This window comes from Aplidium turbinatum, chromosome 10, assembly GCF_918807975.1.
Source record: "Aplidium turbinatum chromosome 10, kaAplTurb1.1, whole genome shotgun sequence".
Classification (NCBI taxonomy): domain Eukaryota; kingdom Metazoa; phylum Chordata; class Ascidiacea; order Aplousobranchia; family Polyclinidae; genus Aplidium; species Aplidium turbinatum.
In genome coordinates, this window is record NC_137481.1 from 20,648,276 (window position 1) to 20,667,309 (window position 19,034).

Below are 19,034 nucleotides of genomic sequence, written 5' to 3' on the forward strand. Positions count from 1 at the left end.
CGTTAGTGCCTGACGACGATTTTCTGTTGCAGTAAACAGCACAAGTGACCTAGAAAAGGTAAAAAGCTAAAAACGTAATAAATTATTTCATGTTTTATTTAGTCTTGATAACAATAATAGTTTTCGTTTTAAGATAAGTAGTGGAAACTTGGGCAGTTTTGAGTTTGATTCATCCAAATACTCAATAAGCTACAGACTTATTAAGTTTATCTGGATAGCTTGGCCATCTGTCTATGGTTGATGATTATTATAACAAGTGAGGTGACCTAATTATAGTTTTATCAATGTAGTATTGTAGTAGCCTATCACTTAATCAAAGCATAATTAATAGAGCTGCGTTGCTTCCTGGAATAGTTTAACCGTAACGCATATCACTTACAAGCCGAGCATAGCTAGTCATACTTTTATCCTTAATTTTATAACGTCATTGTTTTACGTTTGGCATAGAATTGGCTTGTCCAATATGCACTGTAGGCCTATGTGTAATTAGTTCTGTAACTTATTACTGTAGGCCTATAGGCTACAATATGCAATGTATCAAAATCTTTGTGTTGGTTGATTGAAAACCTTGTATTACTGTAATGCAGGAAAACGGAAATTCTTCAACCAAGTTTGATGGATCTCGAAATGCTTCTGAGTAAGTTTTAAAAACATAGAGTTATGGGATGGGTTGACGTTTTTAATTCAATTAACTGCAGAATGACATGCAGCAGTGGTTCTTAACTGCTGGTCAGCGGACCGGCGCCAGTCCGCCAGAAACTCTGTTTCATTTGTTCAGTTTGCTTGATGACTAACTTTTTCCAAATCCAAAAAAATAAACATTGTGTTTTTGTAAAGATTTTACAAAATTTTGTCGCTTGCTTTGATCTCTCAATTACATTTTATTGACCTAACCAGCGATAACAATTGCGTGTTTTCAGCAGTAGCGTATTGTGGATATAAACGGTGAGGTTTTGTGCCTCTCAAAAACTGATCAAACAATACAAAATTCAGAAGTAAAACACATTGCTCACCCTAAGCAGTCAACAATTTAATTAAACTATCCCAGTGTTTATAGAGGTATGAGGTAAAATGTGCTATGTGTAAGGCCACCGCGGACGGTTAGTCTATTTAAAATTGCCTTGAAAGATTTGAATTTTATTTAAATGTTAAACCAAACTGTGGTTCTAACTTCAACAGAAATCTCGATTTTAGTTGAATGGATTTAGGCAAATAGGCTACAAAATGTGAGTCTTGCGCAAAAAGACAAAATATTGGAGCACTAAATACACAAAAACGACTAAAACAAGATAAAAATTTCTAAAATTTGTTGGAGTCAAAGCCCCATATCAACATTTACACTGTTTTTGGATCACGACATTCACATTGCTCATTTCGCTGAGAACTTCTGGGACATTGAAATTCTGGTGCCATCAAAGTTTTGTACTGAATTTGCCAATGTGTACAAGTCAGCACTTTGAATTTCAAACTCGGAGGCAAAAGCATTTTATACAACTTTGAAATGAATTTGATCCCAGCATATACGCTGAGGGATTTGCATAAGCTACACTGAACATTTGAGCTTGCTTTTGCAAAGTTTGTTTTTATTTCTTCACGCACCTCTCTCAAAATAGTCGTGCCTTTGATGCATTGGTTACCGTAAAAGGATTTTTATTTTTTACCTGTCTAGTAGTGTTGAAAGGTTAAGAACCACTGACATACAGTACCTGATTACAACATTGTAACTTTAAACTAATTCCCTCATCAAGCTTGACCTTGTAACTTTGACAATTAAAAAAGTTTTAGGTCAAGCTAAAAAAGGCAAACAATTAAAATATCAATCGTTTTGGGATGTCAGAAAATTTTGTTTTTTTTAATGAAAATAATCGTATAGTTTCTTTTAAAACTATTCTGAATAAGTTACTACGATTGCTTTTACAAATGCGTATGATTTGGATTACAATGGTGATTTTAATGTAATCGATTACAATGACCCGAAATTGGTTCTTTCATGACCCGAAATCGATTGCAGTTGCCCCTTGTTTGTTGTGATAGCCTGCAATTGCGTACTTGCATAACCTTAACATATAGTAGGTTTCCTCGCATTTTCAAAGTGAGAAAGGACCTTATTGGCTGGATGTTCCAAGTATTTGATTCAATTTCAAATTAGTCTTTAGACTATCTGCCTAACAATTTTTTGATGGCACAAAATGTTTTCAACAATTCTATGACGAAGTTTCAATGTAGGCTACAAGACACCCTTGATTTCTTACTTCTATTCCCACAGAGATAGACGTATTGAAATATTTAGTGAAGTGGTGATTTTTTTACTTTAGAAATTTTTTCTTAGTGGTTGGAATCAGGTGGTTGAGTTACTTCCCTCCTGCCTTAAAGCTGTTTTTATACATTTGACTTATTGCTACAGATTTAGAGATGACACAACAAAAAATTTAAGCGTTTAATTTTATTGTTTGGCTGACCTTTTCAAACATTGCTGGATGAATAGTGAAAGAGCCATTTCCTTGGCTTAGGCCTACCGCGATTTGGTGTAGGCTATATACAGTATTTGTTTAAAGTTTAATGAGAGAGCAATTTATTCATTGGCAGGGTGTCCTATTTCACAATAAAGCTATTATCATCATCACCCTAAGCATGGGCCTACTTTTTTATTGTTAAACGACTCGTCTATAGAGATAGTTCCATTGAACTTTCATATAAAGACACGATTCCCAGCAGCTTAACCAATCTTGAAAATTTTTAACGATATTCAATCTACTAAGCTACATCACGCCACCGAAACAAATGAATCGACCTGACTATTGACCAAAAATATGTTTGTTTCAGTCAACCTGTAACTTTATAAAAACTAAGATTTTACGACGCCGTTTGCTTGAACAAGTATGCGGATGTAGGCTACCATAGCAATATCAGCTTTAAATCACAACCCGTTTAAACTAAGCAGTCGTCAGAAATCGAGGTACTGAGCAATTTCCTCGCAACCTCTTACAGGAAAGGTGCCGTCATGATATAACAGAGCTCACAGCATAACATACAGTAGCTTACTGAGCTGAAGCACAGTCATTTTTAAAAGCAAATGCGACTCACCGAGAACAGGATATACCAACTTAGTACTTTACAGTTAAGCAGCGTGTTTCAAAATTAGCCTATGTTTGCTGAGACTTGTGAAGATTTGAAATGACATGAGATTGCTTCTTTAGATGAGGACAATGCTGAGCCGATTTACAACCGTGGAATCGTGTAATTGGATAGGGGTTGTGTTACGTAACACGAGAATTAAAGTACAAATCATTTTCTTTATCGTCCGACGTCACCCCAGAAAGAAACTAAAACACATTTTAAAAAGTTAATTTCAACTTATCATTGTTGAGTTGATGTAATCAAATCAATGACCAATATGATGTAATCAATGACCAATATAAAGTGAAACAATAGAAACAAGTAGAATGTAGCTCACCCTACCGCATAGCAACCCCATGCCTAACATTTTTACAAAACTAGCAAGTCTCACAACACGGTATGTTAGCCTTTAGGTCGTTTAAGTCTATCGTGTTAAAAGCATGAAGTGACGCATGAATATAGATGCAATGAAGATGAAGTTTGCGGGAAAAAATTTACAGAGAACAAAGTTTGTGTGATGCTGTGATATGCATGCTATTAAGCGACACAATAGTGGCATATCACTATCAGTAAACTACTTAATAGATGCTATTATAATAAGCCAGAACAGTTGAGAGGAAAATTTGGGCACGACACCAATGGAATCAAAACACTTTTAAAAGAAATGTTAACAAAAGGAAAACCTAAAGCAAAGTATCAAAGAAATGGAATTGATGGTTTCCCCCCGATAAAGCAGGACTTGCCTCTCAAAAAAAAACACTCATGGATTAGATGCATGGCCTACAGGCTACATACTACTGTGTATCGAAAGAATACAGGATGATTTTGTCAAGCTTTGGACCTCTTGAACAGGTTTCGGGCCCCTAAGGTCTTGGTCCGTGATTGAAAAGGACAACTTTGTACGGATCCCACTAATACAAGCCGTAAATACGGCTTTGTATGATTTAAGCTATTGATTATATCGAGCTTTTGTAGCAGTATTTTTTTTAAATCGTCAAAAAACATTAATGCCAAAATATACATATCATATGTACGTAATAACGCTCTTGGTTCACCAATTGAGCACTTTGCTAGCAGACGTCTTGCTATTGCATTGTGCTTATGTGCATAGCTCACCCCTCCAGCCGTTTGAGCACTTTGGTAAGATGGGTGAAAGTACTCAAATATGGTTCCTTGCGTACCACAAATGGAAAAATTACCACCTTGCGTTACGTAATACGTATGCAATAGATTGAGTTTGGCTTTTGGCTGCATGATCGTTGCTTACTTCACAATGTAGATACAATGACCTGTTTTAGCCTGATGCTGCAAGTTCGCTATGGTAATAGCGATTTGCGCTAGCTTTCGGAACACAATTCCCTGTCATGCGCTATGACGAATATATTGCGTTACTTATATGGTAATAAAGCTTCCAGTCTAGTGTACGATTTACTGCGCTGAGGGGACCTTAAAGTCGAAACAGTGGCGTCCTATTTGCAGTTATTATATATTATATACACATATCAAAATATACATGGGAGATGGTTATCACGGCCTTGCCCCTTAGTAATTTTTCTGTGAGAGACTATCAGAAGCGTCAAACATATTGTACTTGATAGGAAGGCTACCCTTGATGGATTCTACCTCATACATTGCTGAAAACACTCTATTAGTAGGCCTGCTTGCTTTTCAACATTAAAGATGGATTATATATATTTATCTTTATACTATAGCAACAGCTGATAGATTTAATAAATGTCTCATAGAGTTTGATAAAACACCAAGATTGGCTTCCTTGCCTTCCCGTCCACTTAATCTAAATCTTCAATCACCGGGCGTAAGCCTGGATACGACAAACGACAAACAAATAAAACACCCTTGAAAAGTGGAAGACCTTGTTTGACCGATGTAATATTAAAAAGAGTTTGATCCGAATGATCCAAAGAGCTGTTTTATGTTGATGAAACAAAACTCGAGTGGGTTACTGACAGATGAACCGAGCTTAGTTGCAATGCGTCGCCTGCAAGCCTTCTCGGCAGTCGCTTCTGGCTTGGTGTAAATGCCGTTTAAACTGTTTTGACTCTTTCTGTAGCCCGGCAAGTCGTTTATTGAGCTATTTTTAGCAAGATAGTCAGTTATACTTCAGTGAGTAGATGTAGCCTAAATATTACAGAGGAACAAACAAAGTGAGTAAAGCTCGGAAGGTCGTGACAGCCAAAGCATTACGAGACTTAGCGTACAGTTTATATCTGTTTCGATTCATGTTGCTTTATAATATTAGATCTGTCATTGGGAAGCGCATGCAGCTAGAGATTGCGTAGTATGGCGATGACTTCATGCTGTTTGCACTGAGTAATGTTGCCAATGTAGCGGCAATACAGAGATAGTTTGTTGTGTAATATACCACTGGCAAAGAAATCTTTCATTATAGAGAGAGTTTTTTCGTTTATAAGACAAACATTATAGGTTTTGGAGAGAGATAATCCTTGAATTCCACAAACAGATGATTGATAACGACCTGATAGAATTGTTGCATAATTCAAAAACAATACATAAAACTAACAGCATAATAAATACGAACTATCTTGTCTTGTGATCACACTCTCGCATAGTTTATAACAAATTTTAACAAAGGCTATTTGTTGTCTGTTCTTTAGTTGTGTTTGCACCTACTGTAGCTCAGTGCAAATTGTACTTAATTTCAGTCATTTATGATTATCATTTTACGATAGTTTATATTTATTTAAATGCATTAGTTATATCCTGAAGAGGGGAAAAAGTCTTGCAGAAAACGTTCATGTTTAATATATTGTTATTTTATTAGTTTTTGTATTTTCTTTAAATTATGCAATTCAATCCTGTTGAGACTCGAAGTGAAAAATAGCTAACTTGTGTTTTATTATTACTTTTGTGCAGATGCAGATTATATTGCATTGGTTTATCCACTCTTGCAGAATCACATTTGTTGCCGATTCTGCAAATTTTGAAAACCTGCAATTTCGTTTGCAATTACACATTAGAGTAGCCTAACCTGATGTATTCTATGGAGGTAAAGTTTTAAACTTAAAATTATTAATGTGTTCATATTACCCTCTGAGTTTAGATAACTTTATTTTCTTCTGGAACTGTTTTAAAAACAAATCATTGGAGCACATGTTTCAAATCCTGCGGGTTATTGAATTTAATTAAAATTGTCAGCTGTGCTTTGTTTTCAGATAGCTGCTTAGTTCAAAGCGATGCTTTAATTTTGTGGTTTATCTTGCGCTGACTGTAAGCGAGTTTTTGACTACGACAAGCTTTAAAAGTTGATTAGAAAGTTATCGGCCATGAAGTCTTGGTCGAGACGGTCGAGTAGAACATCTGTGTCTAGTCGGTTGTCTTCTGCAAGCAACAGCTCTGTTGAACTTGGTCCTCAACATACTTCTGTTAACACTGGCTTGCCAGCCTCTCCAGTATTCCATAAAAGTCATGAAACTTTTGATGAACCTATTTTGGAAATTCTGGCTGTTTGGAACAGCGAGTCCTCTTTAGACGATGAAGATCAATGCGTTTCTCCCATCTGGAATTCCATGAGTTTTAAAAAATTCCAAAAAGGTTTACACTACCATCAAAAGTATCCAGCAAAGAGAGTTAAATCTTTTTCTAATGATGGGCAACATCGCAGGCCAAGGTTTGCACACAACATGCTTAACCGTACGGCGAGTGAGGGCCCAGCAAACATCATAGCATTAGGCCAATACTGGCCCAATATCAGCTTGTATAGGCAACTTGTATTGGCACTGTACTGGCGTCAATACCGGCCCCGTATATTCTTGCACCCGGGCAACAACTTGGGCCGATACAGTCTTTGTACGGGGAAGCCGTATGCTGCCTGTACACAGCCAGCATTGGCCCAATATATTTAACTTGTATTGGCACTGTACTGGCGTCAATACCGGCCCCGTATATTCTTGCACCCTGGCAACAACTTGGGCCGATACAGTCTTTGTACGGGGAAGCCGTATGCTGCCTGTACACAGCCAGCATTGGCCCAATATATTTAACTTGTATTGGCACTGTACTGGCGTCAATACCGGCCCCGTATATTCTTGCACCCTGGCAACGTCTTGGGCCGATACAGTCTTTGTACGGGTAGCCGTATGCTGCCTGTACACAGCCAGCATTGGTCCAATACATTTAACTTGTATTGGCACTGTACTGGCGTCAATACCGGCCCCGTATATTCTTGCACCCTGGCAACGTCTTGGGCCGATACAGTCTTTGTACGGGTAGCCGTATGCTGCCTGTACACAGCCAGCATTGGTCCAATACATTTAACTTGTATTGGCACTGTACTGGTGCCAATACCGGCCCCGTATATTCTTGCACCCTGGCAACGTCTTGGGCCTATACAGTCTTTGTACGGGTAGCCGTATGCTGCCTGTACACAGCCAGCATTGGTCCAATACATTTAACTTGTATTGGCACTGTACTGGTGCCAATACCGGCCCCGTATATTCTTGCACCCTGGCAACGTCTTGGGCCGATACAGTCTTTGTACGGGTAGCCGTATGCTGCCTGTACACAGCCAGCATTGGTCCAATACATTTAACTTGTATTGGCACTGTACTGGTGCCAATACCGGCCCCGTATATTCTTGCACCCTGGCAACGTCTTGGGCCGATACAGTCTTTGTACGGTTAATCGTATGCTGCCTGTACACAGCCAGCATTGGTCCAATACATTTAACTTGTATTGGCACTGTACTGGTGCCAATACCGGCCCCGTATATTCTTGCACCCTGGCAACGTCTTGGGCCTATACAGTCTTTGTACGGGTAACCGTATGCTGCCTGTACACAGCCAGCATTGGCCCAATACATTTAACTTGTATTGGCACTGTACTGGCGCCAATACCGGCCCCGTATATTCTTGCACCCTGGCAACGTCTTGGGCCTATACAGTCTTTGTACGGGTAACCGTATGCTGCCTGTACACAGCCAGCATTGGCCCAATACATTTAACTTGCATCGGCACTGTACTGGTGCCAATACCGGCCCCGTATATTCTTGCACCCTGGCAACGTCTTGGGCCGATACAGTCTTTGTACGGGTAACCGTATGCTGCCTGTACACAGCCAGCATTGGCCCAATGTAGTTTTTCTACGGGTAGCCGTATGGTGCCTGTACATAGTCAGTATTGGCCCAATGCACTTAACTTTGTATTGGCACTATACCGGTGTCGATACGGGCCCCGTACATTCGTGCACCTGGTTAACGCGTTTGGCCAATACAATCTTTGTATCGGTGCCTGTAGACAGCCAAACACTGGCCCAATACAGTGTTTGTACGGGTGACCGCATGTTGCCTGTACTGGCTCAATGTCCTCAACCTGTATTTGCACTGTAGGCTACTAGCGTCAATACGGGCTCCGTACATTCGTGCACCTGGTTAGCGCGTTGGGCCAATACAGTTTTTGTACGGGTGACCTATGGTGCCTGTACACGGATAATCTGCCACTACCTTAACTGTATAGAAACTATCGCGCCGCTTTGATGTGATTCTATGGTACAACACCAATACTGATAAGTATTGCTCGATAATTGAAACTGTTCTTCTGACGTTCTGGAATAGCATAATGTCTTTAGAAATTCTTTTGACAGGTTTTGCAACACAACTTATTTACCACTTGCATCTTTTATTGTTATCAAAACAATTAACTGTTGACAACCTCAGCTCTAACTCGGTGTCTTCTTCCGCCTTGGCGATCACGCCAATTTCGCATCCAGGTGCTGGCTGCCTTCTCTATCTCTTTTTCGGTAGCTGTAGTCAGCACCGGGTTTTGTAGAACCGCTCCTAAAACAAGGATTAAAATGTTGTCAAGAAAAAATAACTGTAACATCAAAATATGGTACGAGCATATTACATAACCAATAATCATTCAAACAATATTGGCCAACAGCAAGTTTGAAATGGAAGTCCAATTAAGTGATTCTTGAAGGGTTTTTGACGCTGATTCCGCAAATGTGCTTATTTTTTCTACAGCACACCAGGTTTCAGAGATATTTGAGTTTTTGTTGTTTAAATATGACCTATATGGATGGAAATGCGACGCAATTTTACCTAATAGTGACAATTTTGATCTCAAGCTTGCACAACGCGGATTTCTCAATGAATTGCGATTACCAGCTGAATTTTAGAAACGTATTTTTATGACTAAAATACGTAAAACTACCTAAAATATCAAAGTGTAAAATTTTTCAAAACCAAATGTGGTGAAGAAAAAACGAGCGCAGATTCGGAATCAGCGCAGAAACTTTATTTAGAAAACTTTACTTGTACCTCTGATTACAAAACTTACTTAAAATTTGTTGACCAGTGAAATTAATCTAGCCTACGCCAAAGCAGTAAACAATTTGTTAAATAAGCTAGGCATCACTATGCTGTACCAATTACCTGTTGTGGAGACAACTATTTTATTATGCACAACATACGCGCTGACTTCCGGGGGGGCGGCGCCCCCCCGTAAACTCATGGTTGAGGGGCAACAAAAATGGTTATTACAAATGGTGTTTCAAAGATAAAACACTTCGCGAAAGAGATTTTGATCATTTAAACCAGGGGTCACCAAACTACGGCCAGCTGGCCGGAACTGTCCGCGAACTAATTTCATCCGGCCCGCCACGTGCTGCAGAAATAACAGTTACACTACAACTGTTAAGGAAAAAAAGTTACCATACTTTTTGTAAAGGACTGACGTTGCTGTTGAGCAACACGCAACCTGCTAATGATTCTGTTTTTATCATTAGGCCACCACAAATGGGGACAGCCTAGGCCAAATTTGGAAAGATGTAATGTTTTTTCAAGAACACGATGCCCTGTAGTGTATCACAGCAGGGAATAAATTTTCCAGCAACCTTTCGATTTTCATCACAACTTTGCTATTCCACCGCTGGCTTTGTTATTTATTGTGCTCAATTCAAGTCAATGGAGATTTAAATAGTTGTATATCTTTTCGCAATTTACAACCGGCCCGCAGCTGTTAATCTCGCAGCAATCCGGCCCTCAGAGAAAAAAGTTTGGTGCCCCCTGATTTAAACGGACTTAAAGAATGCCGAAAGCGAAAAATAGCCTCCGTTGCTCTTGCCCGCAAAACAGCAGCTGATCGCATGACTTTCTCATATGGGGGCCGCTAAGGTTTGACGTCGACTTCAACGATCAGATGAACGTAGCAACTAGTGATAGAAACGATCATGGAATGTTACGTAATAAGAACGATTATATCCTACACGCAAAAATAAAAAAATCGATCTCTTAAAACAGCTCTTTCCGCTGTTTTGTTTCGTGAGCTTTGCATATTGCTCAACAAGTGCATAAAATTTAGAATAGACAAGAAATCATTAAATTTGAGAATTAAGTTCGAATCACTGCAAATAAACGTATTCAAAACTTTTAATTCGGCCGACACCATTTCAAACTCCGTAATCTACGTCAGCAATGATTTTGCAGCAGTAAAAATGCGTTCATTTTGAAAACTGCGAGCTGGAGACAACAGCTTGTCCCGTGTATAAGTTAAAGCTGTGTTGAGGTGAAAATCACTAGCGAACATCTCGACCTATACTCGGGTATACGGTATTCGATTAAAAGACTTAAAACTTTCGATAAAAAACAGAAGAGAAAACACTTCGCCTTTGTTAGCGCTTTGAAGGTAAGTAATTAGCAAAACGAACAAAACGAGGTTAATAAAACTGATAGCGGGTTTCCACTCTGCTGGAAATCACGATTTTTAGCGTTTTATTTCAATGACTTCGCTGTCTTGATCGTTGTTATTCGGGCAACACTAAACGGCGGAAATGCGGAACGCGGAAATAAGCCGGGCGTGAAATGGCGTATTGTCCGCAGAAGTAGCGATTTAATGCCTTGAAAGATATTGTTTAGAAGCAATTGTGAGGTCATTAAATACTTTGACTGTTTTAATTCCACAGTTATTGGAGTAAATTTCGAAATTTAATGGAATTTATTGAAATAGGAAAAAGGCGGAAATGCGATTTTTAGCCACAACTCAATACCAAACATTTTCTTATGTTGAAATATCATTGAAAGCTATTATTTAGAAGCAATTGTGAGATCATTAAATACTATGACTGTTTTAATTCTAAGTAATTTCTGCTTATTTCCGCATTTCCGCCTTTTAGTGTTGTCCTTGTTATTCACTCGCACGAAAAGGAAATGAATCGGCTTGTTTTCCAACTGTTCCAATTATGAGCTAACAATATCAAAATTTTTACGACTAGGCGTACTGCATGCGTAAAACTAATCGTTTCAAGCAGTGGTTCTAATAAATTCGGTTTGCGATTTAGGTGTCAATATAAACAAGACAATAAGCTTAATCAAAGACTATTTTAATTGAGTAAAATAGCGTTATGGTTATGACGTTATCGCCTTTCTCGCCCTCCAAGGTTATTTGAAAAGTGGGCGCCTATGATTGCACAATTTGACGTTCTCACATACCATTACAGTTTTTTGTGTCTTCATACTTTATACCATGAGAGTAAAGTTCGAAAATTATTTCACTATTTCTTTATATTTTTGCGGTGTGTGTTTTTGGTGTTAGATTTCATCCTAAAGTTTAATATGGAAACTAAATCTTTGAGCGCTAGATTACTTACTTTTTATGACATCCACAATGTTTTTCAAAGAACATAGCGCCTTTTTTTGTGGCAAACTAGAATCTCCTCTCCATCCACTCTTTCCCGACCAATTATATCTCTCACACAGTGGATTGAAAATGATGCTCTCCATCACTCGCCAGCTACATTCCTTCACTGACGAGCCACCCACCACAGAAAGGCGAGAAATCTGAAACATAAAATACTCAGAAACAAAAAATACGCACCGATAATCTGCTTACTGAACTATATTTACTGACACTGGGTTGCGACAGTAATTATCTTGATATGTAGGCTACATTGTAGGCTACATTACTTACCAATGATGATGGAACACCCTCCGACTCCGAAAGTGTATGTGGCTGTGGTTACGTTTGTGACCTTGAGTGAATCTAATTGTTTTTATCATTGTGGTATTGTAATAATGCTAGAATACACATACGGTTGAAAATGGGATTTAGGAAGTCAACTGAAAGTCTTCAATGCGACATTAATTAGAAAATAATTTGAGTGCAAGATAGATGGGCCAACGATTTGGCAAATACAAAAGATGAAATTCGCGAGACATATTTTGAGAGGATCGGCAGGACAACTACATCAATTGGTTATTGAAGGTATGGTGGAAGGAAATAGGTGCAGGGGAAGAAGGAGACGAACTTGGGGAGATAATGTAAAACACTGGGCTGACTTGTCAAGCATCGAAGAAGCAAAAAGAGTAGCGGAAAAATGTGACTTGTGGAAAGAATTGTCTGCCAACTTTCTACTCGGAAGACAGCACATGATAATGATAATGAATGCAACATCGGGTGAATAGAAAACATTGAAATCAATAAAACTTGAATCTACCAAAAGTTTATTCCTAAATGTATTCCTTTAAAAGACCCTAGCGGCCATCCTAAGCATTGCCATAAAGCACCTTCTTAAAAAGCTCTTGGTTACCGCTTCACTGCTTGGTGAGCGTAATGTACCAACAACCGTTTACCAACCAGTTGAAATATTAAGTATTCAGTAAGAAGTAGATATTACCAAGGCCGGAAGTTCCGGACGGAGTTGCAATTTTCAAGCCGGAACATCCGGCCTAAATGTTGCCTTCGTGCATCATTACTTACCAATGCATTTTTTATACCCGTATCAACGAGAAGACCTTCTAAATGCTCCAATTCCTCCACAGTTTTGGATGGAATTGGAATTCCATCTGGAAGCTCTGTTACCATGGAATTGGATGCGTTATTCGAACGCAATATTTTGCGCAGCAATTTCTTCATTTCCACCATCTCCTTGGACTGAGATGTTAACTGCACCTTTATTTCAGCTAGTTCTTGGATAACGTCATCTGAGTTTGTAAAAGGTTTTGTCAGTCCGAGGATACAGTTTCAAAACCAACCAACAAGTTAAATTTTTGCAATAAGCACAACGCTATGATAAAGTGAAAACAAGATCATTGCAAACTCCTTGGGCAAACAAATTAAAACAGCATTAATTCGGTGTTAGTTTTTACCTTGTGAAAGCTGGACCACAGAAGAGACATCTCTCTCTTGGCTGTTTAGGGACATGGAGCTATGTTGGGACGTAGTGGACACATCCATAAGTGACCCAGAATTACTAGCATCTGAAAGCATAAACATTGCAACACAAAATTTAGCAATTCAATATAAATGCGCACTGTTTCATTCCAAGAAAGCGTTTAATCTTCACAACATTGCAACTTTTGGCATACTCCCACTTCTAAACAAGATATGCCTTGTACCAACACAGCTATTTAATGAAATAGTGGCTGTCAAAAATGCTATCCTGATTCATTTAGTTTGCCTTAGGAAAAATACCCCATGTTATACGATCTTACTTTGAACAGATGTTGACCGCTTGTGTTTTGGTGAGGACGTGTCACTTTCAGGCAAAAAAATAGGTGGAGGATTAGGAAGGATAAATTCCATTCGCCTCTGCTTTGATTTTGAAGAACCAGGGTTTTCTGACAATGAAAATAAAATAATTCTAATGCTTCAAAGATCACCAGCTTATGAATGATCTGCAGCAATGCCGGCAAAAAATAAACTATTGCATTTTTGTGCCAATTAAATATGCAAATTAACGTAAAGACAATAGTTAATGCACTCAGTTCTCCGTTATGAAGCATTAAGCAACACAGTAGCCTAGAACTAAGCTACAGGTATGTCAGAACTCAGGCACACATTCAGATAATGAATAGTAGTAGGAAACACAAGGATATAAAAGTTGTAAACCATGAAATATTTAAAACATGAATACTTGGAGAACTACATTGACTACCTTCTGGATCAGTATCGTCAGATTCCTCAACCCTGGCATCAACATACCGTGAAGGCCTTCTCTTTTTTCTTCTACAAAAATACAAATTACGGTACCTTTATTCAAATAGTCTTTACAAAGAATAAGGTTACTAATAAAAGTATTAGCCTAGTATGTTATTTTTACAAAAATAAAGCATGATATGAATACTGAATTTACACTCACACAAGTGAGACAATACAATAATAATACGTTTCAAAATTTTATGCGCTTCATCAAGAAGACAGGCAAGCACACAGCCAAATGCAAGTAAATTACTGCCTTCTTTCCAAAATCACACAACATTACTCTTCATGTAGCCTACAAAGTTATTTAGTACAAAGTTAGTTAAATACAAAATACATTTACGTATAGGCCATTTGCGCATACGTATAGGCAAAATACATTTACGTATCTATTATTAATGCGTACTGTACAGTGCACATCTATCCAGTAACGCACTAGTCTGGCTTTCCACCACCTGCCCTGAAATTTGAACAATCCTGTCTTACAGGAAAGAAGAAGACCACCTGTTTGAATAACGGTCTATTTTTTTGCTGGTGGCTACGCTAGCCTATTTTTTAGTAAGCAACAGCTTCCACCGTTTGATGAGCATGAGCAACTTTAGTGTTACGTTGAAGCGTTTTTAAAACAAAACTGCGTTTTATTTTGACGGAAAATTGTTTCATCTTTGATTTCGAAATCATAGCGATTTGGTTTTAATATGTGCTTAAATAAATAAGAAATGCTAATGCATGAGAATCGTAGCTTACAAGGTTGAAAACGCCAAGGAAAAAATGTGTGGGATTACGTAAAACGTGTTTATATATTTTAAATATAGGCCTACTGACTGTTTTCATTTAGGGATGTTTCAAATAAGACGCAGCGTATTTCAAAATTTTATTTCGTTTGACAAATAAATAGCCTAACAATAAATCGCAGGGGTTCAGAAATTTTTATCATCTTCAACCTAACATCTTTCTTGTCGCAAAGGAGAAGCAAAGCACTGCAACGAGTACGAGTATTTAAAATGCTTTTTTACTACGAAACGCAATCTTAACGTAACTGAATTGAAAAACGTAATCGCTTCAAAGGAAAGACAGGTCAAAGTTTTGGATAAACAGTAGATTGCATCCACAATTTAGGCTACTTTGCATTGCCAACTATACCAACAAATACTTTCGGTGAAGGTAGTAAAGCTTGCTCGACCATCTTGTAGCCCTCATCATCAGCACAATATTACAGCATAGCCTACGTTTTGTGACCTGTCATGGGTTTACTTTTGTTTCTGCTATGAAGTAAATGTTGGTTACGTTTCAAATTGTAGAATCATACATTTTTTTTCAAAACCCTTTTCCCATGAAACTTTTCTGCTCACGCCACTGTATCTATTCCAACATAAAGAAAAGTTCTTTGAATATGCTTACTTTAACGTGCTCAGCTCATTTATTTCCTCATCAGTTTGCAGATCGGAAAGCTCTTCGGCTCGTTTAGCTTTTGCCAATCCTTCTTGATAAGTAGCTGAAAAAAAAAGCATTAGTACAGCAATCCGCGCTTATTGAGCTCATGGTTAATAGACCCACCCGCTCATCACCCTAACTTGGTCCTGTCCAGAATTACTCCCATTCATTCCGGTAATGTAGAAAACATCCCCTGCTTAGTAAGCTCACCAGTTTATTTAACCCGGTCCCAAAATTGTCCTGTCCGAATGTGGATTTAATAAGTGGACGACTGTACTATACACAATACAACGTCTCAACTAAAACTCGTGATAAAAAACTCATACTTACAACATTTTCCACCTGGCACCAACTGTACATCATATACATCCCACGATTCATCGGGCTCAGTTTGCTTCATTATAGCGTGAGCTATCGGTTTTGAAAAAGTGCAATTTGGCCAATACAGCTGCGTTTCGGTTTTGAACCATATGCATGGAACACATTCGACTTCATTGCTTGTTTTAAATATTACGACTTGATACATTTTGCAGTTAACATATGTCCCTAAAATAAAAATACGAAAAAAAGTGGTTATAAATCATAATATTAATACCGTAAGCCGTTTCATTATAAAAAGACGTGTACATAGTGCGAGCAGCTGTCTTGGAGCATGATTGTGATTAGCAAGATATTAAGCTAATGATATATGTAAAATATTGCATGCAAGATATTATATAAATGTAGCCACTTACGACATAAAACACATAAACATCTGCAGTGATATTAAATCTGGTCAGAAATAAAAAACTAGCGAAAGGCATGGATAACAGGAAAAGCTGCATACGCAGCAGCATTTAATGGTAGAAGCATTACCTTTTGCGTAATTTCCGTTACATTACAAACAAACAAATCATTTTTAAGTTTTGACACTTTGCAGATGTCTAAAACCAATGAATCACATGGGTAATCAAATAACGATTCTACTTTTGCAAACTTTTTATAAACAATATAAATACCATGTTCACACTCTAATATATTTGAAACCAAGCACAAATCAGTTTTAGTTTGTATGCAATTGTTTGGCGTTGATACAGTTAAAACCATATTCTTTAACTGTAGTTTTTGAAACTGCTTGCAAGAAACATGCTCAGTAGGAACTGGTCCAGAAAAATGGCTTTGTAATAAGGACGTTTTCACATTTACATTTTCTAGTGGTAATTTACCTATGTCAACGTTTGATTTTTCTTTAAGTCGAAGAATAACCTGTTGAATAATTTGACTGGGCTTCCTAACTAAGCGTTTTAGTTTGCCTAAATAGTTTTCAAATGGAAAAGATGAAAAATTGTCCAACGATCCAAAGTTTTTGACATCTTGAACTAAATGAACCAATCCATGCACATTGTAAACAAGATTGTTGCTACCATAAATTTGTGAAAAATGTTTGACGAATGCAATCAATAAACTTTGAGCAAAATCACACCTGGATGTGCATAAATCCGCATGCAATAAAATTCTAATTCCAACAGAAAGCAACAAGAAATTTTTATGCATTGAATCAGGTATGGTGCCCTGCAAGACGACTGGACCAGTATATAATAAAAATTGCCTAAATTCCGTGGCTTTCCAGCGAGGAACTTGGTCAAGTGAGCGTGGTTTTCGAGCAAATTCTTGTGGAATCGAAAATCTAAATGCTAACAGTTTTTCAGATATATTTTTACGGATGATTTTACCAAATCTAATTTTTAATGGACCTGAAAGCCACAGTGTAATCAATCTCTTTACAACTCCTAAACACACAAGATGCATATAGTCAATTGGAAATTGACTGACCATACCCAAGGATATTGAACGAAATGGACTGAGCCCTTTATGATGCTCTTCGTGTAGCATTTTTTCAAAACTTAAATCAGTGCGCAGGGGTGCGTCAACTTCTGGAAAGAGCATCTTCTCTCCATTGTGTACACCACTCTGAGTACACTTATCACAACCATGATAACCAGCACAAGATTTAACATTTTTAACGAAAAAGCGAGCTTGTGCATCACATATGACATTTGTAATTTTTACCGTGTATGTTTTATCATTAAAAACAAAACCAACAGACTGCAATACTTTAACTTCATTTAAAAATGCCTGCAGATATTCTTCTAAATTATTTGGCTTATGGTCTCCAGCATAAACTCCAATTGTAAAAGGCTGCAGATGTTGCAGTGACTTTTCATTAACCATGCCAAGGATTGGCCACAATTGATGCATCGAACTTTTAAACAAGGGTAGTCCATCAATGTTTACATTAATAAAAATTTCATCCGATAATTGCAAGCTGGAATTACAAATAAGTTCTTTACGAATGTTCTTTTCAACACCAACATGATAATAAGATCCGCCAGCAATACTTTCAATTCCAGTCACTTTAGATGTGGACAAAATAGTTCTTGGGTCTTTCGGTATATTTGGGTGAAATTTTTGCAATATATCCAACAGTTTGCCTAAAGCATTGCAAGTTATTGAGCATTCTACTGCCCATATTTCTAAAAGTAGAGGCAAATCGTATTCATTAAAATCGCCTTTTTTGTTGTTTGCGGAAGCATCAATATTAAGACTTTTAGAGGAGCTATTCGAAGAAATCAAATCGAACTCATTTTGCGATTGATCCGTGTCCACGTATTTATGTTGAAAATCATCATTAGAAACATTAGCAACTTCTTGAGGCATATCACTAACAGTGGAACTTAGAACTGTTTTTCCATTGTGCTGAGATTCAGTTTCAGGATAAGCATATTTATTTTTTGCACAAATTCTTTTTTCTATTTCTTTGCGAGCATAAATAGTTTTTCGACGTTTTGACCAACGCGATGACATAGCAATTCAAATGTACTGTAGTTTCAACTCAACTCCCCACAATAAAAGGTGTACTTGGTGTAACGGCGTCTATTGGATGAATCTGGACGCCGACGGGTACACAAAATGGCAGTAGTTTAGCGCTGTCTTTGAACGCGTCACATAAGATACGATTTGCAGTAATGAGGTTTATAGTAGAGTTGACATTGATAGTTGACGGGTATCCAGTTGCGACGGTTTCTGAAGACAATATGAAAAATTGTAAATAGAAATGAAGAATTAACTGTTGTTTTTCGTGTATAAAGAAGACCACGTTGCGTAATCACAAAACAGTAGACGAGAACATTAATCTGACGTAAGCGGATACTCAGAATACAAACTCTTAACCAGTATATCGCCAAAATACGACATAATTGATCATATAAAGAACAATATCTTACCAAATAATTGTAGCATAGGCCTACAGATCTTCACAAGTTCATTTCTGCACTTCGACAGTTGGCATAATTACTAATACTATCTATATACTGTATATGCAGCAGCAGATGTCTTGACTCTATACACTAATCTAACTGTCTTAAACTGTGGAATACGTTGCAGCCACCACTCAATATCTGTTTTATTTTGATGGACATATTCAGATCGACAGAGAGCATGTACTGGTTTGACCCGTAAATTGGTCTGACCCGTAAACGTACGATAACT

The 19,034-nt window shown here is 37.8% G+C and overlaps 2 protein-coding genes across 2 annotated transcripts in view; one reads left to right on the forward strand and one right to left on the reverse strand.

The window, feature by feature from the left end:
- The first annotated feature begins 541 nt into the window (after window positions 1-541).
- Window positions 542-19,034, forward strand: part of LOC145778103 (pleckstrin homology domain-containing family G member 7-like) — a 67,690-nt gene continuing 49,197 nt past the window's right edge. The window contains exon 1 of the mRNA XM_082589517.1: window positions 542-637. Within this exon, the coding sequence (XP_082445643.1) occupies window positions 582-637 (56 nt within the window). The 5' untranslated portion in view covers window positions 542-581. The remainder of the gene's footprint in view (window positions 638-19,034) is intronic.
- On the reverse strand, window positions 8,776-18,203 carry LOC145778299 (uncharacterized). The gene is made up of 9 exons (XM_082589761.1): window positions 17,324-18,203; window positions 15,837-16,052; window positions 15,474-15,567; window positions 14,029-14,099; window positions 13,586-13,711; window positions 13,241-13,351; window positions 12,852-13,075; window positions 11,743-11,932; window positions 8,776-8,929 (listed from the first exon to the last, which is right to left on the reverse strand). Exons 1-9 carry the CDS (start codon window positions 18,201-18,203, stop codon window positions 8,790-8,792), a joined length of 2,052 nt encoding a protein of 683 aa, XP_082445887.1. The 3' UTR covers window positions 8,776-8,789.

Coding starts and splice junctions, on each gene's coding strand:
- LOC145778299 (XM_082589761.1), bottom strand. CDS start 18,203: ATGCCTCAAGAAGTTGCTAATGTTTCTAATGATGATTTTCAACATAAA. Junction 16,053..17,323: donor ATTTCGTTCAATATCCTTGG/GTATGGTCAGTC, acceptor TTTTTATTTTAG/GGACATATGTTAACTGCAAA. Junction 13,352..13,585: donor GCGGTCAACATCTGTTCAAA/GTAAGATCGTAT, acceptor TTATGCTTTCAG/ATGCTAGTAATTCTGGGTCA.